We start from the raw sequence: 26,001 nt of genomic DNA, 5'->3' as shown, positions 1-26,001 counted from the left end.
AGCTTTCTCGCATTAAACGCCTTTCTGGTGTATGTGTAAATTAGCTATTATAATTTAATATTTGCAGAAGTTATTACTCTACCCCCTGAATAATGTCATTAACGACAGCTCAACCAACATGATGTGACATGATTTGTGACTAGGTAGTTATTTCTACAATGATGCATCATACTATGGTGGTTACTTAGTGAGTTACGTCACTGTATGGGAAACGCACCTCAGGTTGAGATTTATTTCACAGCACAGTGAACTAGTGCACATCATCATTAGTAGCATCATTATTTAGGCAAGCCTTACTTTTTTAAAAGCTTACTGAATTTAAAATATTGGTTATACACAAAGTGTTTGATTAAGGCATAAAATTAATAAAGTTATTCTCAGGGAGGATTCTCAGAGCTGTCTGCACTTTTTCCTCACCACTATTTAGAATTCAGCTCATTTCCTCAGTATTATGGCTGCTTTGACTGCCAGGGAAATATGGCACTTTTATATTCATAGTTTGCAAACAGAGCAAAATGAATTCTTTCAATGTAAGTAATGTGCTATGCAAATGAGTTATATTTCAGTATTCACTTAAAGAACTGTAGGCATTATTTCACTGGGCAAAGCTATTTATACTATAATATACTGTACTTTGTATTTTTTTTCTTCCTTTTTGGGTTCGTGAATAGAACTCATGATCCATCATTATTCAGTTCCTTTATTTTTAACTACATTTTTCTTTGTGTGCTCCCCAAAGCAGGAATGAATGTCTCACTACTATTTTAAGATATTGTTATTCATATTTTTGTGTAAATCAGCATGCATGCCAGTGAGAATAATCTAAATTGGATTCAATGTGTGTCTTGAGATATATTAATGATTTACTTTCATTGAGAACCAAAAATGTGTCTAGAAAAGACAATGAGCTGAGGTTCTGCTTTATGCTGCTTTTATCTTTTAACCAAGTTCTGGAACAGTGCATCTGACTTTGTACTTTTCACTTCTTTTCCACAGGTAATCCAGAATCAGGTAAGAATCCTCTTTTATTCTTCTCAATTTTCATAATACATTCCCAACCCTCCTCCCCTGAGAGAGCACAGTGTTGCTGAAAGCTTTTCGATACGCACATTCTCTCTTCAAGCATAGTCGCCTGGGCCTAGATGTGGTGTTCTGCATGAACATTTCATAAATGAAGATATGTTTTGTGAACAATTTTGATTTTAGCCGGTGAGAGACATATGGCTTGTCATTAATGGTTGGACTCACTCTTATATATATATTTAACTGCAGCTGTTTTTTTTTTTTTTTTTTTTTTTTTTTTTGTGGAAACTGTTAGGTTGCGAACGTGAATTGAATTGTAATATCCCAAGTGCACATTGCCTATATCTGCGCATTACATCAGAACAGACAGCTAGAGTGCCCAGGAAGCTTTGAAGTGCTTTGAAAGCTTTTATAAATTTGAACGCTCTTACACAAGTTACACTTTAGACAATGGCACAAAAAAATGTATTTGAGGTGATTGATGCAAACGTTGTGTTTTCATGTCCATGCCTTTCCATGCTGAAATAACCACATTTACCATCCGAGGCAAATATTCTGCTGAATTTTGTCACACTGATTTTCGGGAGCTTAGGCATATTCGTGCACTCGGCTGTCATTTAATTAGAGTACTGTATCACAGATCTGAACTTGCCATATCATCCCTGCCAGGTGACTTAATATGAAAGACTGGCTGATCTACAAAATAACATTTTCAGTGATTTGACCAACATTTCCATGGGTTGTATAAGCCATTGGCCACACCAGTTACATTGACCGGAACACACACTGTTACACGTGGCGGCTGTGTTATTTATCCCTATAGTACATCACTTGAATTATCTTACACATTTGAATTCTTGAACAATGTATTGTACTGTATAGTATGTTTATATTACATGCTAGGATATACAGTGGCCCAAAATAAATGGTCAAAAATTATTTGACCATTTTTACAATTTACTTTTTAACAACTGGTCTCAAGGTAATTTTAGTGGATGTATGAAGGCAGTTTCCCTCGAGTTCACACAGGTGTCCTAACAAAGTAATCACAGGTGTAGTTCCTCACATTATATGGGCAAGTTTGATAACTGTGAAGTCTCCATATATATTATTTATTTATTTATTTATTTATTTTTCTCCCCAATTTGGCATACACAATTCCAAATGCACCTCGTGGTGGCGTAGTGACTCACCTCAATCCGGGTGGCGGAGGACGAATCTCAGTTGCCTCCAAATATATTTTGTCGTCTTTTCAATAGTTTTATCATTTTAAAGCAATTACAGTAAGCTTTTTTTTTTTTTTTTTTTGAGAAATGTTTTTCTTGTGCTTGTGAACTTGTTCTATCTTTCTTTAGAATAAATGTCACTTTTTTTTTTTTTTTTTTTTATCTATTGCAATGATATTCATTCATTTTAAAGTGTGACTCAAAGAAGTAGTTCCCCTCAAAATTAAAATTCAGTCATCATTTGCTCACCATCATTTTGTTTCAAATCCCAATAACTTTCTTCTGAGGAACACTAGGGTTGGGTGATATGATGATATATATCGTGTCGGCGATATAAAGTGTCATTCAATAGAGATTTTGCTATTTCATGTATATCGCGATATGTAAATATCCATGTGCGCAGCCTGGGCTTATCCATCAGTGGGCGGGGCTTCATGTGAGACTGAGAGAATTTAAGAAACATGGTCAGGGTTTTTATGGCATTAAAACATTTTAGGTGGCTGCCCAAGCAAATTCAGTGACATTCATCTCGCATTCGGCAATTCATAAGTGCTTAATATGCTTCTCATCTGACATGCTCATCTGTGTTTCATGTGCATGTCACGTGCGCTATCTCTGGAGCACGCAAGTGTGCGCGAATCCAGCAGGCTTCCTGATATTTTTATAGGAGAGCAAAGAGTGGGATCACTCTCGCTTCTCAATCTTTTTGACACAGGAAAACCCAAAAAATAATCTCCACAGAACGGGATGACTCCCAAATAAGTTATGAAAATGAAGTGGAGCTTGTTATTAAAACATTTGTTGGGTAGGTTCACAATAGCCAACACAGAGCAGAAAAATGTAATCTGCAAACTGTCGCACGATGATATTCACTCGTAATACAAGCAATTTGTTTATTTCCTCTAATGAAGCATGCAAAAGAATATTATGAAAGCCAAAAGATTAGCTCTGCAATAATTCTGTCATATTTGTTTTCTGCAAGATGTGTTTACATAATTTTGGATATTTTCTGCAAGAAGTGTTTATTTTTGTTGTTGTTTTTTTTTTTTTTTTACTTAAGCATTGTTTTCTTTGTTGCATTGCTTTGGGATGATCTTGAGTTTCTTGAGGAAAGTTTATAATAATAATAATTAGAGGTCAACCAATTTTGCCGATACTGGTAACTAAAAGACCAATAACCAATTGAATGGACGATTAAAGAATTGGCCATTCAATTCAATTTAAAGAATGTAAATAAACAATAAAATAAAATACAAATCTTTCCTTACTGTAACGGGCACAGACATAGAGGCTACAAGACCCCAAAATGAATAAAATCCCAGATTAAATAAAAACATAAAAATTTTATTCGGTGCATAATGTGCGACATTTAAATATAAACAACCCCAAAACATACAAGGGGCTGTTAATTTGAAATGACAGAGATTTGGCTCTGTTTACCACACTAAGCTTTTTAGAGCCAATATATTCACCAGATGAAGAGTTTGTTTATATTTGACCAGATTAAAATAGGAATAAGGTTTATTATTATTCCCAAAATATGAAGTTTGAGACAATTCATGTGCTGATAGGGCACGTTTCCATGTAGACACATTTTTCTTTGCATGTCCTCACTTCAATTTAGATTACTTGATTATCTAAACAAAATAGTGCCGGCCACAGAGGATCACAGAGGAATAATAATAACAAATAAATAAAAAAAACTATCTGTAACTATCGGCATAGATTTTTTGCCAATAATCGATAGTTCCATATGTGGCAACACCTCTAAACTCACCAAGGCGTAATCTGAGACTAAGATGTTTCCAATTGAGCAATCAACAACAGATGAAATGAGGGACTTAGAGATATATATATATATATATATATATATATATATATATATATATATATATATACATATATATATACATATATATAAAAAATCTATTCTAGAATAAATCTTATGGACTGATGAAAAAAAAATGTATAGTCCCTAACAGATGGGTTCAGAACTCTCCAAATATCTGTAAGACCAAGATTTTTAAACATCCTGTGAAGCGCCAATGTTGCTCTAGGGGGCTTACACACTTTTCCTTCACTATGATCAAGGACTGAGTCCATCAAAAGATTAAAGTCTCCTCCCAATATTATATCATGAGGGGTGCCAGTGGCTTGCAACATCCCTTCAGCATCTATAAAAAAGCCCTGATCATCAACGTTAGGTGTGTAAATATTAGCCAAAATCAACCTTTGCCCCTGAATTTCTGCTAAAACAATAATGACTCTTCCTAATTTAACATTAATTTGTTTGAGACATTTGAATTGTAAATGTTTACTTATCAATGTAATGACTCCTCTGCTCTTTCTTGAGCCAGCACTAAAGAAAAAATGTCCACCCCATATCTTCCCAAATTTTTCAGCTTCCTGCGGGGAAAGATGCATTTCTTGAAGAGACACAATATCATATTTCTTACGTTTAAAAAAGGAAATAACCTTCCTTCTTTTTATGGGGTGCCCCAATCCATTCACATTCCACGTGGAGAGAGACAATCAACTCATATTAACATTTGATATTTTGACATATTAGAAAAAATAGATTGTGTGTCAAAACTAAAATTATAAAGACCACATTCCAACATTAGTGCAACAATCAAACCCAGAACTTCCCCAGAACCAAAAAAAACAGAAAAAGGAAATCCCATGCATGACAGTGCCAACCGGTGTCCATCCCTCTAAACTCAAACAGTCCATGTACACCTACGAGAACCCTCGTGACAACTTTGCCGTCGGATTGCTCAAGTCCAGTGAGACAGAATTACACAACAGAAAATCAATAAAACAAACTCCAGCAAATAGGCAGGATAAACACAAAGACGTGTAGATTCCTCCACATAACTGTTCCGAAGGTGTGTTCTTCTACAAAACAACTCCAGCCGCTAGGCAGAACCAGCACAAAAAGAAACAATAAAGGTGTCCAGTTTCCTCGGACAGTAAAGTGAATGTTCAGTGAGTCAGGTCTACTCGGCTGTTACATGAGTGCAAAAAAAGCCCTAATCACTCCAATTCTTTGCAAGAAATATTACACAGAACAAACTCCAACCAACAGGCAGCATAAGCACAAAGAACACGCATATTCATCCACAACACTGTTCCGAAGGAGTGGACTCCAGTCACTAGGCGGAACCAGCACAAAAAGAAACAAAGAAGGCGCTCAGTTCCTCGGACGGTCAAGTGAATGTTCAGTGAGTCAGGTCCACTCAGCTGCATATACAGTGTCACATAACAACTTACACATTCCATTGACTTTATGAAGGACAATGCTTGCTGTGGGCATGTAAATATTTTGTGGCCATCCTTAATATCTATTCTCAGTTTGTCCGGGAACATCAGTGCAAAAGCGACCTTCTGTTGATGTAAGAGTTTCTTGCATTCCTTGAATCAATCACGTTTCTCTCTTGACGAATTCGCAAAATCTGGGAAAAAAAAAATGCTGTGGTTCTTCCAAGAAAGACTTCCTTTACTCCTCGTCTCATGTAACATGAGATCTTTATCAAATGATCTCAGAAATTTGGCCAGAATTGATCAGGACCTGTCTCCCTCAGTGGATCTCCGAGCCGGAACTCTGTGAGCTCACTCTATTTCCAGCTTATGGCCTGTTATGTCGAGCAGACTCCGGAAGAGTTCGTCTAGGAATTTCACCATAACTTGGCCTTCCTCGTCCTCAGGAATTCCAACAATTCGGACGTTGTTTTCGCCAGCTACGATTCTCAAGGTCTTCCAGGTTTTCCCAAACGCGTTCCAAGTCTATCTTGGTCGCTAGCGGATTAGCAGCTAATTCCCTCTCCAATGACTCCAGATAATTGATCCGTTTCTCGACGTCCGACACTCTTGTAACCACCTCAGGGAATTTCGTCTCCATGGCAGTGATCGATCGACATATTACAGCAAGATCCTCCAAGTCGGCAACGACCTTCGCCAGCATCGCCGACATGCTCGACAGTTGACGTTGAATCTCTCCTGCCGCACTGTCCAAACTGAGTCCCTGGTCTGCGGCCCTGTCTGGGGTATCAGCTTGAGCGCGTAAGTGTCTTTTAATGTCTCCAGAGCCCAAGGTTTTTCAATTCTTATAGACATATTGTCTTCCTAGAACAGTTATGGAACAGTGTGTATTAAATCTCACCAGTTTATGGCACAAAAAGTATTAAAAACTAGCAAAGTGCGCAGAGCTCGCTGTTCACACGACCGACTCTCGCATTAATGATTTAAAATGAATGATTTTTATTATTATTTTTATGTTTTATTTTTTACTTGGGCTATTGTTAAGTTCCAAATAAAGAGAAAATTACATAAGTATTATTGGTATTTAATTCAATGACTGGATTATCCAAAAATAGGCATTCTATTTGTGTTCCATGGAAGAAAGAAAGTTGTACAGGTTTTGAATGGCATGAGGTTGCGTAATTGATGGCAAAATGTTCATTTTTGGGTAAACTATCCCTTTAAGTGTCCAAATACTTTTTTGGGTTCACTGTATCGCCATTATTTATTAAACTCTGGTGATACAGTTATTATGATTATACAGTTAGTATGATGAAGTACTTGACCTGTTCAGCTCTAATCAGCTGTCGTCCTTTGCATTTGCATGCATCTTTATGGCTTCACCTCTAGCTTAAATAAGGGGCTTTAGTACATTTTTCATCTCTCTTTGTACCCTCTCTGTCTGTCTGTGAGTGTGTTAACAAAAACGAATGAGAGAGAGAGAGAGAGAGAGAGAGAGGTCAGGACTTAGGCAGTAACATGTTATGGGGGATTGAGGGGTGGGGGCTTATCGTCTTTCAGTTGGATTGGAATAATGAAAAGAGAACTTTGTTTTTAATTAAAGCGGGACCTTTGGGCATGATTAAGGGGCTAGTGATTAATCACCTCTCTGGTCCACTGAAGAGGCTGTGCAGGTCAGGCCTAAAGCTTGTGAACAGCATTGATTTACCCATGAACCCTCCAGAGAGTGGACTGCAGCTCAGCATGAGCATTTCTTGATGTTTTACATACAATTATGAATTGGTATGATAGTTTTGGAGTGGATTTCCACAATTGAAAGGTCAGCAGTGTTAGGGGATATGAGTGTGTGTTGGATACTTTGACACACAGCTCTAGTGTAGCTACGAATGGAACCTGTAATATATCACTGTGAACTTAGTGGCAAAACAGAACAGCTGACTTGATTTAACATCCTTTCTATGTTCATGAGTAATTTCTGCACTGAAATGATAAGCTTGGCCTGGTTAATACTGATTGTTTATAATATATCTTTTGCAGTATTTAAGACTCACTAAAAATAAGCACACATGGGTGAATCTGACATGCCCATTTTCTCATGTTTTAATTAACCAAATGAATAAATGCTGTAAAAAAATAACGTTAGTACATGATACCTAAAGCATTTATATATATTATATATATAATAAATACATTTTGGTAGTAAAAAAAAAGACTTTATATATATAATATATATATATATATATATATATATATATATATATATATATATATAATGAAAGTCTTTTTCAGAAGTTTACATACACTTAGGTTGAAGTCATTAAAACTTATTTTTTAACCCTCCACAGATTTAATATGAGCAAACTATAGTTTTGGCAGGTCATTTGGGACATCTACTTTGTGCATGACACGAGTAATTTTTCCAACAATTGTTTACAGACAGATTGTTTCACTTTTAATTGACTATATTACAATTCCAGTGGGTCAGAAGTTTACATACACTAAGTTAACTGTGCCTTTAAGCAGCTTGGAAAATTCCAGAAAATTATGTCAAGCATTTAGACAATAAGCTAGTTAGCTTCTGATAGGAGGTGTACTGATTTGGAGGTGTACCTGTGGATGTATTTTAAGGCCTACATTCAAACTCAGTGCCTCTTTGCTTGACTTCATGGGAAAATTAAAAGAAATCAGCCAAGACCTCAGAAAAAAAAAAAATTTGTGGACCTCCACAAGTCTGGTTCATCCTTGGGAGCAATTTCCAAATGCCTGAAGGTACCACGTTTATCTGTACAAACAATAGTACGCAAGTATAAAAACCATGGGACCACGCAGCCATCAGGAAGGAGATGCATTCAGTCTCCTAGAGATGAATGTATTTTGGTGTGAAAAGTGCAAATCAGTCCCAGCAATGTACCATGTGAAGATGTTAGAGGGAGCAGGTAGACAAGTATCTATATCCACAGTAAAACAAGTCCTATATCGACATAACCTGAAAGGCTGCCCAGCAAGGAAGAAGCCACTGCTCCAAAACTGCCATAAAAAAGCCAGACTACAGTTTGCAAGTGCACATGGGGACAAAGATCTTATTTTTTGGAGAAATGTCCTGTGGTCTGACTGTTTGGCCATAATGACCATTATTATGTTTGGAGGAAAAAGGGTGAGGCTTGCAAGCCAAAGAACACCATCCCAACTGTGAAGCATGGGTGTGGCAGCATTATGTTGTGGGGGTGCTTTGCTGCAGGAGGGACTGGTGCACTTCACAAAATAGATGGCATCATGAGGAAGGAAAATTATGTGGATATATTAAAGCAACATTTCAAGACATCAGCCAGGAAGTTGTAGGGCTTTACTGGTTGTTTAGATCAGTGTTACTATCAGAAATCATTAATAATTATTTCTTTAGTTATTAATTAATATTTCAATTTATTAATTGAATCTAACTCATTGAAACCTCATATGGGGCTCCAGTAAATGTTGTGCGCTACGTTTAGGAGCGGGTTTGGTTATTAGCAATAATTAATAATTATCAAAGACAATTATTAATTATTAAAATCAATAGAACATTGATGAGAATCAATGTTAGCTTTTTTTTAATCCTTTAAATCAACAATTATCAAAGATAATCACTAATCATTAACATCGATGAAACATTAATTAAAATTAACACTAGCTTATTGATCATTCAGATTCAACAATCATCAAAGATAATTATCAATTATCAAAAATCAACAGAATATTAATAAGGATTAGCATTGACGGGGCACCACCCTGGAATCAGGGACTAATAACCAGATAGTAAAACAGTCTCAATATTAGATTGTTTTCTTAGGAAAATCGACATCCGAAAAATATCGATTTTTGGGAAAAAAAACAATGAATGAAGGCTTGAATCCGAGCACTGACATCCCGTCAGCATGACACAGGCGTATGCAAAACAAACCAAAACACTTCTCTTTGTAATATAAACAAAGTTTATTTATGCAGTAATATCAATTAATAATTAATACAATGCCGTCAATAAACTTCCGACTTACAACTACAAACTAAACAGTGATATGATTAGATATGGAAATCAAAATAATCCTATAACACATGAGGGTGTGTGTGTGTGTGTGTGTGGTTAGTACGAGAGAGAGAGAGAGAGAATTAAGTGATGGCCCTAAAGCCGATTTCGCGATCGTAGGAGAGAAAGCAGCTGTTAGTTTATCGCTCAGAGACACGGTGGACGGCTCGTAAACAGTCCCGCGTTCTTTGACTCTTAATGGATCAAAACGGTTTGCCGGTCTCACCCGCGATGGCAAAAATGCACAACAGTCCAATTTGGTTGGACCACAATACAGCAAAACAATTTCGTGATAATTAATACCCTGAGTATTAATAATGAGCGGACATGGTGGTCCGTAAACTGTACAAACAAAAACCTTGAAACACAAGAATAATACACTATAATATTCTATCTCTGCCCAGACGTAAACCTCTTACTTGAATCGCATGAGGACACAGGTAGAATGTGTGTTCCTCCGTCCTTTAATTCCGACCTGGTTCCTTGAGGCTCGTGTGATGAGCCACAGTTTCAAGTCGGATGTTACTTCCTTGTGCCACGAGGTTGCACCTGAGAGCAGCGATGAGCTACGTCTATACAGGGCGAACAAAGTTGCTGGAAGCAAATCCCGGAAGCATTTCAGAGGTATTTCTACTCCTGATGATGTCATGGTTTGAGGGACGTTCTGTTGTGTGCCTCATCCAATAGGAGTTGAGAGTTCGATCCTTTAGTGAGCAAGGCTTCATGGGATTTGTAGTCTGTTTTGGACTCCCTTTGTTTGATTTTGGCGTGATTTTTATCAGTATAATTTATGACCTGGTATGTGGGGGCTTGAGTTAGGTTTTTACGACTATGTAAGGCCTACCTTTGTCTTCTATCTGAATACATGAGGCCCAACAAAGTTAAAGCTTGGTCGCAAATGGGTCTTCCGATTAGACAATGACCCCAAGCATACCTCCAAAGTTGTGGCAAAATGGCTCAAGGACAACAAAGTCAAGGTATTAGAGTGGCCATCACAAAGCCCTGACCTAATCCAATAGCAAATTTGTGGGCAGAACTGAAAAAGGCTGTGCGAGCAAGGAGGCCTATAAACCTGCCTCAGTTACACCAGTTCTGTCTGGAGGAATGGGCCAAAATTCCAGCAATTTATTGTGAGAAGCTTGTGGAAAGCTATTCAAAATGTTTGACCCAAGTTAAACAATTTAAAGGCAATGCTACCAAATACTAATAAAGTGCATGTAAACTTCTGACCCACTGGGAATGTGATGAAAGGAATCAAAGCTAAAATAAATAATTCTCTCCTCTATTATTCTGACATTTCACATTCTTAAAATAAAGTAGTGATCCTAACTGACCTAAGACAGGAAATGTTTTCTACTATTAAATGTCAGGAATTGTGAAAAACAGTTTAAATGTATTTGGCTAAGGTGTATGTAATCTTCTGACTTCAACTGTATATGTACTGTGTAATGAAAGTCTTTTTTTAGCACCAACATGTATGTATTTATTTATTTATAATATTCTGCAATTAAGCACGATTCCCCCTCAAATTCACACCGTAATGCAAAAATATCTCATTCTCTTTACAGTTATGCGAAAACAAATTCTCATCACTGTAATGTAGTTACAAAAACGATCCTGTCTTGACACATGGATTTTTCTTCCTTTTTTTTTTTTTTTTTTTTTTTTTTTAAATCAGCAAAAATTACATTCAGTACAACAAAGAACCATAATAAATACTTAAAATTTTACATTACACATGTACAATTGAGGTAATATATACAATAGCGGCCAAAAGTTTGGAATAATATACAGATTTTTCTCTTATGGAAAGATATTGGTACTTTTTTTCACCAAAGTGGCATTCAACTGATCACAATGTACAGTTGCAATCAAAATATTTAACCCCCCTGACCAGCAATACATTCTGGTGATGTGAATTAAAACACATCAACTAAAACCTCAGTAAACAGTCAAAGTAAGTTTTTAATACACATTTGAGTGATTTTTAGAACAAAGAGTTCAGTTTACCCAAATTTTTAAATAAAAAAATAACTAATTCTCTCCACAAATGTCATGTCAAAAATATTCAACCCCCAAAGTCAATCATTTGTGGAGCATCCTTTATCCTTAATAACAGTAAATAAATGTTTCAGGTAAGTGTTCTCAGGCTTCGGACACCTCTCTATTAGAAATTTTACACATTTATCATGAGCAAAAGCTTCCAGCTCATTGACATTCTTTGGTTTCTGTGCTGCCACTGCTTCCTTGAAATCCCAACAAAGGTTTGCAATGGGATTTAAATGATGGACTGAAAGGGCCATTTAAGGACATTTCACGACCTATCCCTGAGCCAGATTTTGGACAACTTGGATGTATCCTTGATGTTATTGTCTTGTTGGGAAGTCCAGTGATCACCGAGCTTCAGTTTACACACTGAAGGCATCACATTTTTCAAGCCAAAATGGCCTGATACCTGAAAGAATCCATGGTGTCAGTCACATAGTCAGGATAGCCGTATCCTGCAGCCGCAAAACACCTCCACCTCCATGCTTGACTGTGGGGATGGTGTCGTTCTTGTCATCACCTTGTCATCTTACTCCAGACGTACTGCTGACCCATGGGTCTAAAACTCATTTTCAGTTTAGTGTCATACGTCTATAAAACCTTCTTCCAGGACTCCACAGGTCTTTGTTACTTTTTGAATATTCAAGTCAACATTTCCCATGGTGAAGTTTTGCTTTCTTCCACACCCCAGTAAGGTTGCTGTTGTACTATATTTAAAAAATGTATGAATGGTGCTGCCAACTTTGTCTATTGGAAATTGAAGTGCCTTGGAAATGTACTTTTAGCCATGACCTTTCTTGTGTAATGAAATAATCTCCTCTATTAGCTTTAGAGATTTTTAATTGCATTTTTTGCATAGAAATACAGTTTTGCTTACAACGATAAACTTACTTTTAAAATTTAAATAAGTGCCATTGCAGATTGATGACTTAATTTTGTTTTAAAACAATTACTTGTGTAGCCTTACATATTTAAGAAACAGCTACATGCAATAGGGGTTGAATAATTATGACATGGCTGTATTTTTAAAAAATCCTGCTATTTAGAAATATTAGGTTATATATTCACACTATGACTTTGAATGTGTCACTCAACTGATATAGATGATAATTTTAAAAATTCTGGGTCATCAGAAAAGCTTACCTTTGTAAATCCTTACTGTCTTGGGGGGTGTTGAATAATTTCGATTGCAACTGTATAGTCAGGACATTAATAATGTGAAAAATTACTATTATAATTTGATATTTTTTTTTCAAAACTTAAACTTCTTCAAAGAGTTCTCATCAACAAATCCTCCACGTGCAGCAATGACAGCTTTGCAGATCCTTGGCATTCTAGCTGTCAGTTTGTCCAGATACTCAGGTGACGTTTCACCCCACGCTTCCTGTAGCACTTGCCTTGTCAGGCACTTCTCACACACCTTACAGTCTAGCTGATCCCACAAAAGCTCAATGGGGTTAAGATCCATAACACTCTTTTCCAATTATCTGTTGTCCAATGTCTGTGTTTCTTTGCCCACTCTAACCTTTTCTTTTTGTTTTTCTGTTTTAAAAGTGGCTTGTTCTTTGCAATTCTTCCCACAAGGCCTGCACTGCTTAGTCTTCTCTTTACTGTTGTACATGAAACCGGTGTTGAGCGGGTAGAATTCAATGAAGCTGTCAGCTGAGGACATGTGAGGCATCTATTTCTCAAACTAGAGACTCTGATGTATTTATCCTCTTGTTGAGCTGTACATCTGCCCTTCCACATTTCTTTCTGTCCTTGTTAGAGCCAGTTGTCCATTGTCTTTGAAGACTGTAGTGTACACCTTTGTATGAAATCTTCAGTTCCCCTTCTGTCACTCGTTGTGTCGATGAAGTGACACTAGAGGTCGCTCCAGGGAGCCCCAGACATATCTGATCTTTGAGAAAAGGCCAATGACAATTGGCGAGTGGAATTTGCATGCCACTCCCAAGGACATACGGGTATAAAAGGAGCTGGAATGCAACCACTCATTCAGATTTCTTCTTAGGAGCCGAGTGGTTGTGTTCGTTCAAGCTGAACTACTACTGGTCCATTCATCTCTCTTGCTCTCATGAGCTGTTGGTCTTACGATGCATTACAACGGTTCTCCGCCTCTTGCACCAGCGTTGTGCAGAGTACATCCCTGGGCGCTTCAACAGAGAGAAAAAAAAGAGTATATTTTCTCTCTAAAAGAGAATAATTCCAACTAAAAGAGTGGCACTCACGAAAGTATCTTTTTCAAGATGCCTTTTTGTTTGTGTATCCTTCCTGGTTGCGGTTGCTATCTCTCTGCTTCTGATGGCCACAATCGCTGTTTAGGTGCTTCCCACACGGAGACATCGTTCGTGGATGGTTCATGTCCTCATTGCAAGAACATAATCATGGCAACGTTGCGGTCGCGGCTTTTTTCGTCAGAAAGTCGGTTAGCACTGGGGGTGATTTGGGGACTTCAGTGGGAGTCTCTCCGCCGGGTAACCCCCCACGGACCTCCCATTCCCCTGCACGCTCGTATGCCCCGGCCGGGTTCTGTGATGAGACCATGGGCCCATCTCAGGGCGGGTTCGTGGCCTCATTCGGAACTGGTGAAGAGGATGAGATATCCATTGCAGCATCGGAGAGTGGGCTCGCCGTGTCTGACGTGAAAGACTCTGCTTGACTCCCACCCTCGGGAACGGTGGTCCAGTCGCAGGCGGACGCGGAGCTGGCGGCCATGCTTACCCAGGCAGCCGCGAGTGTCAGGCTGGAGTGGAACCCTCCGCTCCCCCCCAAACCCTTGCGGCTTGACAATTGGTTCCTTGGGTTGGAGCGCCGCTCACGGCCACGCTCAGCCCTCGTTCTTTTCTTCCCGGAAATGCATGAGGAGCTTACGTGGTTGTGGCAGGCACCTTTTACTGCCCGCACCCGATTCGCGAACTCCTCCGCTCTCACTACCCTACACGGCGATTCCTCGGGTGGATCAGGCGGTCGCGGTGCACTTGTGCCTGCAGAGCGCCACCACCTGGCGGAGTCGTCCGAGGCTCCCGTCCAGGGCCTGTAGGCTCACATTGTCACTGACGGTTAAAGCCTACGGCGCTGCTGGATGTGCCGCCTCCGCCCTGCATGCCATGGCTCTCCTGCAGGTGTACCAAGCCAAGGCACTTAAAGAACTGCACAAGGGTAGTTCTGACCTGGGATTGATGCAGGAGCTGCGCTCGGCGACCGACCTCGCCCTCCGGGCGACAAAGGTCATGGCGTGGTCTCTCGGGCAGGCGATGTCCACCTTGGTGGTCCAGGAACGCCACCTTTAGCTCAACCTGGTCTAGTCGAGAGAGGTTGACAAGGTTCGATTCCTTGACGCCCCCATCTCCCAGGCTGGCCTATTCGGTGATGCTGTCGGAGACTTTTCCCGGCAGTTTTCGACGGTAAGGAAACAGACGGAGGCCATACAACATATCCTGCCCCGGTGCGGCTTGAGGCCCCGCACCCCGTCTGCTCGTCGCCAAGGGCGTCCCCCTGCAGAGGTAACACCAGTTTCGCCGCAGCCCTCGCCAGTGGGCCGGCCCCGGCGTGGAGCCGCCTGCAGTAAGCAGACTCCACCCGTCTCACGGCCGACCGCCAGGAACCCGAGTAAGGCTTCGAAGCGCCCCTGAGACGGGCAGCCCAGGAAGTCATGAACTCACCCTTCAGGAGCTGGAAAAGAGACCACTCCTTCCCCCGACGGAGGGTCGGGTGGAGAATCCTTATTTTCCTTTTCTTTTGATTTCGCCGCACGCCCAACGGGCTGCGGTACCCACTTTGTCAAGAAAAGAGCAGTTCCCTCACTTCCTGGGCCTCACAGTCATTGTTCACGCCGTCATTATCACGACCGCCCCGCGGTCACGATGTGACGTGTTGGCTCGCGCTCCCCAACCCGTCACGCTGGCTGATCAGGACTGATCACCAGGTGTCTGCCCAGGTTCAACTGCGTCCGCTTCACTGCTGTGAAAGGCGAGAATGCCGCTGCCTTGCACGCGGAGATCACCTCCCTCCTATGGAAGGACGCGATCGAGCCTGTTTCTCCATCCGAGATGTAGTGGGGGTTTTACAGCCCCTACTTAATCGTACCCAAAAAAGGCGGCGGGTTGCGGCCAATCTTGGACCTGCGAGTTCTGAACCGGGCATTGCACAGACTCCCGTTCAAGATGCTGATGCAGAAATGCATTCTAGCGAGCGTCCGGCATCAAGATTGGTTTGCGGTGGTAGACCTGAAGGACGCGTACTTTTGGTTTTACCTCGACACAGACCCTTCCTGTGGTTTGCTTTCAAGGGCTGGACATACCAGTACAAGTTCCTCCCCTTCGGTCTGTCCCTGTCACCTCACGCCTTCATGAAGGTCGCAGAGGCAGCCCTTGCCCCGCTAAGGGAAGTGGGCATCCGCATTCTCAACTATCTTGATGACTGGCTAATCCTAGCTCACTCGTGGGACTTGTTGTGTGCACACAGGGACCTGGTGCTCACGTACCTCAGCCGGCTGGGGCTTTGGGTCAATTGGGAAAAGAGCAAGCTCTCCCCTGTTCAGAGCATCTCTTTCTCAGTATGGAGTTAGACTGTTTCAATGACAGCGCGCCTCACAAACGAGCACGCGCTGTCAGTGCTGAACTGTCTGAGTATGTTCAGACAGAAGATGTCGGTCCCACTGAAATCTTTTCAGAGGCTCCTGGGGCATATGGCATCCTCAGCAGCTGTCACGCTGCTCGGGTTGATGCATATGAGACTGCTTCAGCACTGGCTCCAGACTCAAGTCGCAAGATGGGCATGGCGCCACAACGCACACTGCATGCTCGTCACGCAGGTCTGTCACCATCTGTTCAGCCCTTGGTCCGACCTAGCATTCCTACGGGCAGGAGTTCCCCTAGGGCAGGTCTCTAGGCACGTCGTGGTTATGACGGATGCCTCCAAGCGTGGCTGGGGCACCGTGTGCAACGGGCATGCAGCCGCCGGACCTTGGACTGGTCCGCGACTGTGTTGGCACATCAACTGCCTCGAGTTGCTTGCAGTATTGCTCGTCCTGCATAGGCTTTTGCCATTGATCCGGGGCAAGCACGTGTTGGTCTGGACGGACAGCACGGCGATGGTTGCGTACATCAACCGCCAAGGCGGTCTACGCTCTCGTCGAATGTCACAACTCGCCCGCCGTCTCCTCCTCTGGAGTCAGCAGATTCTCAAGTCTCTGCAAGCCACTCATATCCCAGGCAACCTCAACAGCACAGTGGAAGTGCTGTCGCGGAAGGTCACGCTCAGGGGAGAGTGGAGGCTCCACCCTCAGGTGGTCCAGCTGATCTGGAGTCGATTCGGTCAAGCACAGGTGGACCTGTTCGCTTCCCGGGAATCCTCCCACTGCCCGCTCTGGTATTCTCTGACCGAGGCTCCCCTTGGCACAGACGCGTTGGCACACAGCTGGCCCCTGGGGCTGCACAAGTATGCTTTTCCCCCAGTGAGCATACTTGCACAGATGTTGTGCAAGGTCAGGGAGGACGAGGAGCAGGTCATCCTAGTGGCACCTTATTGGCCCACCTGTACTTGGTTCTCGGACCTCACGCTCCTCGCCACAGCCCCCCCGGCGAATTCCCCTGAGGAAGGACCTTCTTTCTCAGGGATGGGGCACCATCTGGCACCCGCGACCAGGCCTCTGGAATCTCCATGTCTGGCCCTTGGATGGGACACGGAAGACTTAAGTGGCCTACCACCGGCAGTGGTAGACACGATCACTCAGGCCAAGGCTCCCTCGACGAGGTGCCTGTATGACCTGAAGTGGCGTCTGTTTGCTAAGTGGTGTTCTTCCTGACGCAAAGACCCCCAGAGATGCGCTGTCGGATCAGTGCTTTCCTTTCTGCTGGAGGGGCGGATGTCCCCCTCCACCTTGAAGATGTATGTAGCCACTATATCGGCACATCACGATGCAGTTGACGGTAATTATTTGGGGAAGCACGACTTGATCGTCAGGTTCCTGAGAGGCACGAGGAGGTTAAACCCCCCCCAGACCGCACCTCGTTCCCTCGTGGGACCTCTCCGTGGTCCTTCGGGGTCTACAGGGAGGTCCATTTGAGCCCCTAGAGTCAGTAGAGTTAAAGAGGCGCTCTCTTTGAAGACTGCCTTCCTGACAGCACTCACCTCCATCAAGAGGGTAGGGGAGCTGCAGGCGTTCTCTGTCAGCGAACTGTGCCTGGATTTCGGCCCAGGTGAGTCTCATGTGATCCTGAGACCCTGACCGGGCTATGTGCCCAAGGATCAGGTGGTGAACCTGCAAGCACTGCCCCAGGAGGAGGCAGACCCAGCCTTGGCGTTGCTGTATCCGGTGCTTGCTTTGCACATCTACTTGGATCGCATGCAGAGCTTTAGAAGCTCCGAGCAGCTCTTTGTCTGCTTTGGGGGACAGCGGAAAGGAAGCGCTGTCTCAAAGCAGAGGATCGCCCACTGGGTCATTGGCACCATCACTATGGCATATCACGCCCAGAACGTAAAGTGCAAAACCTGAATGAGTGGTTGCATTCCAGCTCCTTTTATACCTGTATGTCCGGGGGAGTGGTATGCAAATTCCACTCGCCAATTCTCATTGGCCTTTTCTCAAAGATCAGAGATGTCTGGGGCTCCCAGGACCGACCCCTAGTGTCACTTTATCGACACAACGTCTCGTTACCTCCATCAGGGAATGGAGGTTATGACAGTAACCGAGACGTTTTTTTGGCAATTTCAAGCATTGTATAGCCTTCATTCCTCAAAACAATAATTTACTGATGAGTTTCTAGAGAAAGTTTTCTTCTTTGCCATTTTTGACCTAATATTGACCTTAAGACATGCCAGTCTATTGCATACTGTAGCAACAAACACAAAGACAATGTTAAGTTTCATTTAACGAGCCAGATAGCTTTCAACTGTGTTTGATATAATGGCAAGTGATTTTCTAGTACTAAATTAGCAATTTAGCATGATTCCTCAAGTATAATGTGAAATGGGGCCTGTCTAGATTTGATCAAAAATGACTTTTTTCAAATAATGATGGTGCTGTTTTTTACATCAGTATTGTCCTGACTATACTTTGATCAGTTGAATGCCACTTTGGTGAATTAATTATTCCAAACTTTATTCCATAAATAAATAATTCCATTTTATACATTATTCCAAACTTTTGGCTGCAAGTATATATATATATATATATAATTATTATTTTTTTTTTATAATTTTATTTTTCTATCACACATTTGCACATATACAGTGAAATTCTTTTTTTTCTTCACATATCCCAGCTAAGCTGGGGTCAGAGTGCAGGGTCAGCCATGATATGGCACCCCTGGAGCAGATAGGGTCAAGGGCCTTGCTCAAGGGCACAACAGTGGCATCTTGGCAGTGCTGGGGCTTGAACCCCCAACCTTCTGATCAGTAACCCAGAGGCTTAACCGCTGAGCCACGGATGGATGGATGGATCGCTCGATGGATGGATGGATGGATCGCTGGATGGATGGATGGATCGCTCGATGGATGGATGGATGGATGGATGGATCGCTCGATGGATGGATGGATGGATGGATGGATGGATGGATCGCTCGGATGGATGGATGGATGGATTGCTCGATGGATGGATGGATGGATGGATGGATCGCTCGGATGGATGGATGGATGGATGGATGGATCGCTCGATGGATGGATGGATGGATCGCTCGGATGGATGGATGGATGGATGGATCGCTCGGATAGATGGATGGATCGCTCGATGGATGGATGGATGGATGGATGGATGGATCGCTCGATGGATGGATGGATGGATGGATCGCTCGATGGATGGATGGATGGATGGATCGCTCGATGGATGGATGGATGGATGGATGGATCGCTCGGATGGATGGATGGATGGATGGATCGCTCGGATGGATGGATGGATGGATCGCTCGATGGATGGATGGATCGCTCGATGGATGGATGGATGGATGGATCGCTCGATGGATGGATGGATCGCTCGATGGATGGATGGATGGATCGCTCGATGGATCGCTCGATGGATCGCTCGAGGGATGCTTGTGCATCAGCCTTAGATGTTGGAAATGTCCCACCTCTTACTGAAATGGAAAATATGATTGGTTAGCAAATACGGTTTGGATTTGGGCCCACCCTGGCAAGTTTGGAGTCTCTATAACCACGTTCCCTGATGCCCAGATGTTTTTAGGGTCGAAAAAAAAAAAAAATAATGACTACAGCTGCAAGCAAGCAATTATCGGGGTTCAAGCAGCATAGGGCCTTTAAGTGCATGTATTAAAAATAGTGCTGTCAGTCAACTGAAATATTTATTAGCAATTAATCACATGATTTTGAAAGTGCTGATATTTTACTCTACAGCATTGTGGAAAAGTATTTGCCCTATTCTGATTTCTTCTGTTTTTGTTTATTTGACATACTAATTTGTTTTAGATCTTCAAACGAGAAATAACATAAAATTAAGGCAACCTGAGTAAACACACACACAAAACCCTTCAAATAACAGGTAATACAGGGCTGATGCTTCCCAGTAAGGGGAGAGCGGGCTAGTTATAACGACACTAGGCACAGGGAAACCCACACCAATCAAATTTACACACAGTTCACACGCACACTCTACATACCATAAAGTTGAATGTAGGTGATAAACACAGCACTCAGTGAGAGACGGACACCGCAGCCACCAATACAGCACAAGAAAAAAACTAGCCCACCTCATTGTGGCACTAAGCACCTGCAAAATGACAAAAACAACCAATTATAAACAATACAAAAAAACGATGGTGCTGTTTTTTACATCAGTATTGTCTTGACTATACTTTGTGATCAGTTGAATGCCACTTTGGTGAATTAAAGTTCCAATTTCCTTCCGAAACAGCAAAATCTGTACATTATTCCAAACTTTTGGCTGCCAGTGTATATTTTTTGCAATGCCATTTATTGCCTTCTCATTACTGTAAATGTTCTTAATTGTCATGAAACATTTGCATCATTGCCATGAAAATGTTGTCACCAAGCAAAAAAAAAAAAAAAAAATAGACCTTTCTTTGTGCAAAATATAATTTCATATCTTTTTAATGATTAAGGGATGGAATATGACCCAGACATTTCTTCGTTTTGTTAGATTCACCCACTTGCTGTACACACACACACACACACACACACACACACAAAGGAGATAGAGAGTGAGAGAAAGAAAGATTTATTATCTAACTAATGACCCAAGCACCAAACTAAGCTAATTCGTAATCCTGAAATGTATAATGGCTTTGCAATGATCTTAAAAGAGCATTTCTTGTCCTTGACATGGCCTTCACGTTCAGCAATAAAGAACAGCAACAAGAGGAACAGAATAAATCATGATTTTCGTAAGTGCTTATTTTGCAGGACGATTTCTGCTACAGTGTACTGTATTTCTCTCTCTCTCTCTTTGTCTCACTTCTTTCTCTCTCACACCTTTCCTTCTCCTATTTGCACATTTGTCAACAACCAGCAAAAAGAGTGGCACAAACATCTATGCTTATTTACTATAATCTGATTGTTAACTTGAGGGTATTTGAAGCATGCAGCTACCCCCCTCTGTCGGCAAGATCTTATCACAGTAGTAAATATCACAGAAACACAATCCTTTTACCACTCCACAGTTACTCACCTGAGACTGTGGGCTCCTTGATTGGAAAGTCATGTGCTGAATACTAAACACAAACACAGTTAATCGTTGTATATGAGATCCCTCCAAATTCAAATCTTCGGAGTTTCGAGACCTGTAGCGTCTGTTGCTTTGGCAAGTAAACCTGTCTGCATTTGTTAAGGTGAATTAATGCAAGTAAATCTCTGTGCCTCATTCCTCCCTGAATCTCATCCGTGTAGAAATCCAAGCCAAAGTTACTGGCAAGGTCAGGGCTCAGAGCTAGTCCAGGACCTAATCTACAAAGCGAACCCATTTCAAATGAGCCACACCATTTCTACATCCAGAGGGATCCAGGGAAAAATATTTCTCTTTTTCACATGACCTTGGAGGACATTTTTTCTCCCCATTGTGATGTGATTAAAAGAATAGTTCACCCAAAAATTGACAATCTGCCATTTACTCACCCTTATGTCTTTCGAAACCATTATGACCTTTATTCTTTCGTGGAACACAAATCATTTTCAGAGCAGAACGGTCAAGCTGTACTATATATAAAATTAAAGTGAATGGTAACCTCGCCTTCAAGCAAGATTCTCAAGGCTAGATTTTCAGTAAATAGTGACATAAATTTCTGTTTGTTCCTAACGCAAAACTATTATATGACTTAAGAATACTTGGAATAGATCACACATGTTGTATGGGCTAATTCTATGGTGCTTTTTTTGGAGCTTGATAGCCCCTTGTCACCATTCACTTTCATTAAGTAAAAGAGCGGCTCGGACATTCTGCTAAACGTCTCTTTTTGTGTTCACAGAAGAAACAAAGTGATATGGGTTTGGAACAGCATGTGTGTGATGACAAAATAATGACAGACATTTCTATCCCTTTAACTCTTTGTTAGCTAATGAAGCTTTTTTACTCTGGAGCACCAGATGGTGGTAATGACAGTCTGACCTTTGAAAAGGTCACCTGATTGGCTGCATGCTTGATGACAATCAGAGTGTCAGATTTGTTAAAAGCTCATTTATTCACATAGATACGGAGGCAAGTTTCATGAAAACTGTCAACAAATGGCTGGGTCATATATCACCTCAAAATCAAAAGAAAGAAGAAAATGAAGCCTATTTTAGGATAATCAAGATTGATTTGCATTGATATTATTTTCATCACAATTAACCACAATTAAGCATTGTTAGATTCGCTCAGGTACCGTATTGTTTTTATTACATTTTCAACATGATCCATTGCTTTCAGGGCTTTATCTATGGTTTCATTTTGTCTTCTGTATGTTTTTAATTTTCTAAAGCTATTTTCTATAAGGGTGTGATTGAAATACATTTAAAGAGCGAGTCAGGGATCCATCTTTCCCCCCTTGTTTGACCATTTAAAATGATCACAGCATAAAAGAGGAGGGAGAAATCTGTGTTTTCATATTGTTGTGAAATTTGTTTCTCCAGCCATTTAATGAATAAGTGGAAAACTACTGTGAGACTGTGAGGGAGTCGTGATTCACTTCAGACGGGCTCATTGTGTTCGTTATTTTGCCCTTTGATTACGTTTAGTGTGAGCAGAGAACACATTCAACACATGTCTGCCTCAATATATACATGCTTATTTTGTCTTTGATTTCACATTACTGATCAATCTTGATTACCTGCCATTTGCCATTTTCAAAATCATTTTCCTTGTTGCACCATTTTTCTTTTTAGTGATGCTTTCTAAGGTAGTTATTATCAGCCTCACTATTACTATTGCTCATACATAGGGCTTTTGAAAACCCATAACCCAAAGTATTAAACGTTGGTGAATAGCCCATCCCACAAGTTTATACTGTGGACATGAATGATATCCCAAATTGCGTGGCTTATTGGGAAGAGGAAGTGATCTGGCTCTAATTTTTACCTGACAGACCAAAAAAGCCCATAGACTTTAAATGGAAGGATGGACCCAACTCATATCTAGAGACCAGAAAATTATAGACACCGGGTTGTGCTGTTTTGATTTTGATGTTTCAACTCGGCAACAACCCAGTACATATAAGCAACCGCATAGCAACACCCTGGAAGCCCTTTTTGCTTTTTTATTAATGCAAATAGTTCAGTGATGACATGAAAAAATGGGCAGAAGATGTGGGAAAAGGATCGGGCCATGTTGCAAGTCAGATTCAAACTTGAATCACCCATATGAGCACCATTGTTAAATGTGATGGAGCACATGACTTACCAAAGGGCCATGGCTCTGACATTTCACAATTTTTCATTTTGTTTCAGTCTTCTCATTAGAATTTGTGCATTGCAAGCAATCAATAGCCTGGTACACTGTAGAACTTTATCTGAAGCCTTAGCAAGATGTCCTCAAATGTCTTGAACCAAGGATGCACAGACACATACACACAAACACACATACACACATACAAAGGAGGGTTGTGTTTGAGCCTTGCTTCCTGCTAATGACATGAGCAAGCGTGGACACTGTGGGGTCTGGAATCTCCCCGTTTCATGTCTCGGCTCTTATCTCTCCACCACATCTGAGTCAGTCTACTGATGTTTGCTCCTGCTGTGGAGATGACATTTGTTGCCACTGCTGCCACCTTATCAGGCAGACAAGAGTGACTAACATGTCGCTGTGCATAATAACCAAGTTGTCAATATGTTTGGTTTACTGAAATGTTTTCTTAATTGGCTGTCAAGGGCTTTTGTAAATGTTTATGTTGGTGCTAGGCATGGTAATTCGGGCAAATTCATTTAACCGATCACCAACCATTATTTTTTGGCTATGACCCATTAACCGATTAGCCTTAAATCAAGAACGTGACACAACAGACATGCAGGCTTGGGGAATAATGGAATACCCCTGGTCAAAAAAATAAGCTTAACAGGCATGCAATTTTCTTGTTGATTTTTGCTGGTTTGTGCTTCAAATGTGAGCACTTGTGATTGTGTGGAGACAGTGTTTTGCCGATGCCGGCTGCATATACCTTTTAAAGCTCCTCCTTGGCTCATACATGGGAAACACAGACAAGAGCATTGCGTGCTCGGTTTGTAGCACATGACAGTGAACAGAGCGCAAATTCACTGTGTAGTGCAAAGCAAATACAGTCTACCTATTTATTTATTTATTTAATTAAATAGCCACCTTTTGTGGTTTAATAATCACTTTGAGTCACGTACCGACCAGCTTTTAGTGATTGACCATTATAACATCACAGAAACACTTCAAAATAAAAGCTCAGTCAAAATAAAAGCTCAATTTAAATAAAAAAAAAGAAATATGACAGAAATAAATAATTACTGTAGTGGGATGAAATATTCACTGTAATACTACTACTACTACTACTACTAATAATACATCAATAGTAATTGTATTATATTTAAGCAATATCTTACATATGTGATGCTCTGTTATGCAGCACTTTATTTAACAAAATACACTGGCGGCCAAAAGTTTGGAATAATGTACATATTTTGCTCTTATGGTAAGAAATTGGTACTTTTATTCACCAAAGTGGCATTCAACTGATCACAATGTATCGTCAGGACATTAATAATGTGAAAAATTACTATTACAATTTGAAAAAATAAAATAAAACTTAAACTACTTCAAAGAGTTCTCATCAAAAAATCCTCCACGTGCAGCAATGACAGCTTTGCAGATCCTTGGCAGTCTAGCTGTCAGTTTGTCCAGATACTCAGGTGACATTTCACCCCACGCTTCCTGTAGGACTTGCCATAGATGTGGCTGTCTTGTCGGGCACTTCACACACACCTTACAGTCTAGCTGATCCCACAAAAGCTCAATGGGGTTAAGATCCATAACACTCTTTTCCAATTATCTATTGTCCAATGTCTGTGTTTCTTTGCCCACTCTAACCTTTTCTTTTTGTTTTTCTGTTTCAAAAGTGGCTTTTGCTTTGCTATTCTTCCCATAAGGCCTGCACCCCTGAGTCTTCTCTTTACTGTTGTAAATGAAACCGGTGTTGAGCAGGTAGAATTCAATGAAGCTGTCAGCTCAGGACATGTGAGGCATCTGTTTCTCAAACTAGAGACTATTATGTACTTATCCTCTTATTTAGTTGTATCTGGGCCTTCCACATATCTATCTGTCCTTGTTAGAGCCAGTTGTCCTTTGTCTTTGAAGACTGTAGTGTACACCTTTGTAAGAAATCTTCAGTTTTTTGGCAGTTTCAAGCAAACCTTTATTTCAAACCATCCTGATCACTCATTCATACAAAACAATATAGTCATTTAACTTTTGTAAGACACTTTTAGTGTTAGAAAGGCCATATGCGAGGAGGCGTGGATGATCATGAATATTGATGTAATTCACACCTGAGGAGACAAAGACCCCTCCCCTGGGCCTATCAATGAGGAATGTGACTGAGAGAAAATGAATGTGAGGAGACTTAATGATTGAATTTATTGTTTGTAGCTTATTCACAAAATCAAGTTTAAGTTAAAAGAAGTATCTGACTATACATTTTCTTTACATAAAGACTTTACTTAAAAACTTTAGACCTACACTACCATTTAAAAGTTTTAGATTGGAAAGATTTTTTAATGTTTTTAAAAGATGTCTCTTCTGCTCACCAAGGCTGCGTTTATTTGATCCAAAATACAGCAAAAACAGTGATATTGTGAAATATTTTTACAATTTAAAATAACTGTTTTCTATTTGAATATATTGTAAAATGCAGTTTATTCCTTTGATCAAAGCTGAATTTTCAGCATCATTACAGCAATCTTCAGTGTCACATGATCCTTCAGAAA

At 41.0% G+C, this 26,001-nt stretch overlaps 1 protein-coding gene across 5 annotated transcripts in view; it reads left to right on the top strand.

Moving 5' to 3' along the window:
* LOC127428483 (neurexin-2-like) overlaps positions 1 to 26,001 on the top strand; it is a 574,215-nt gene that overhangs the window by 158,340 nt on the left and 389,874 nt on the right. For all 5 annotated transcript variants that reach the window (XM_051676890.1, XM_051676894.1, XM_051676891.1 and 2 more), the window contains exon 4: positions 997 to 1,011. In XM_051676890.1, the coding sequence (XP_051532850.1) occupies positions 997 to 1,011 (15 nt within the window). The remainder of the gene's footprint in view (positions 1 to 996; positions 1,012 to 26,001) is intronic.

The sequence above is a fragment of the Myxocyprinus asiaticus genome, chromosome 38, assembly GCF_019703515.2.
Source record: "Myxocyprinus asiaticus isolate MX2 ecotype Aquarium Trade chromosome 38, UBuf_Myxa_2, whole genome shotgun sequence".
In the NCBI taxonomy this organism is placed as follows: Eukaryota; Metazoa; Chordata; class Actinopteri; order Cypriniformes; family Catostomidae; genus Myxocyprinus; species Myxocyprinus asiaticus.
This window is presented reverse-complemented; position numbering and strand designations above follow the sequence as displayed.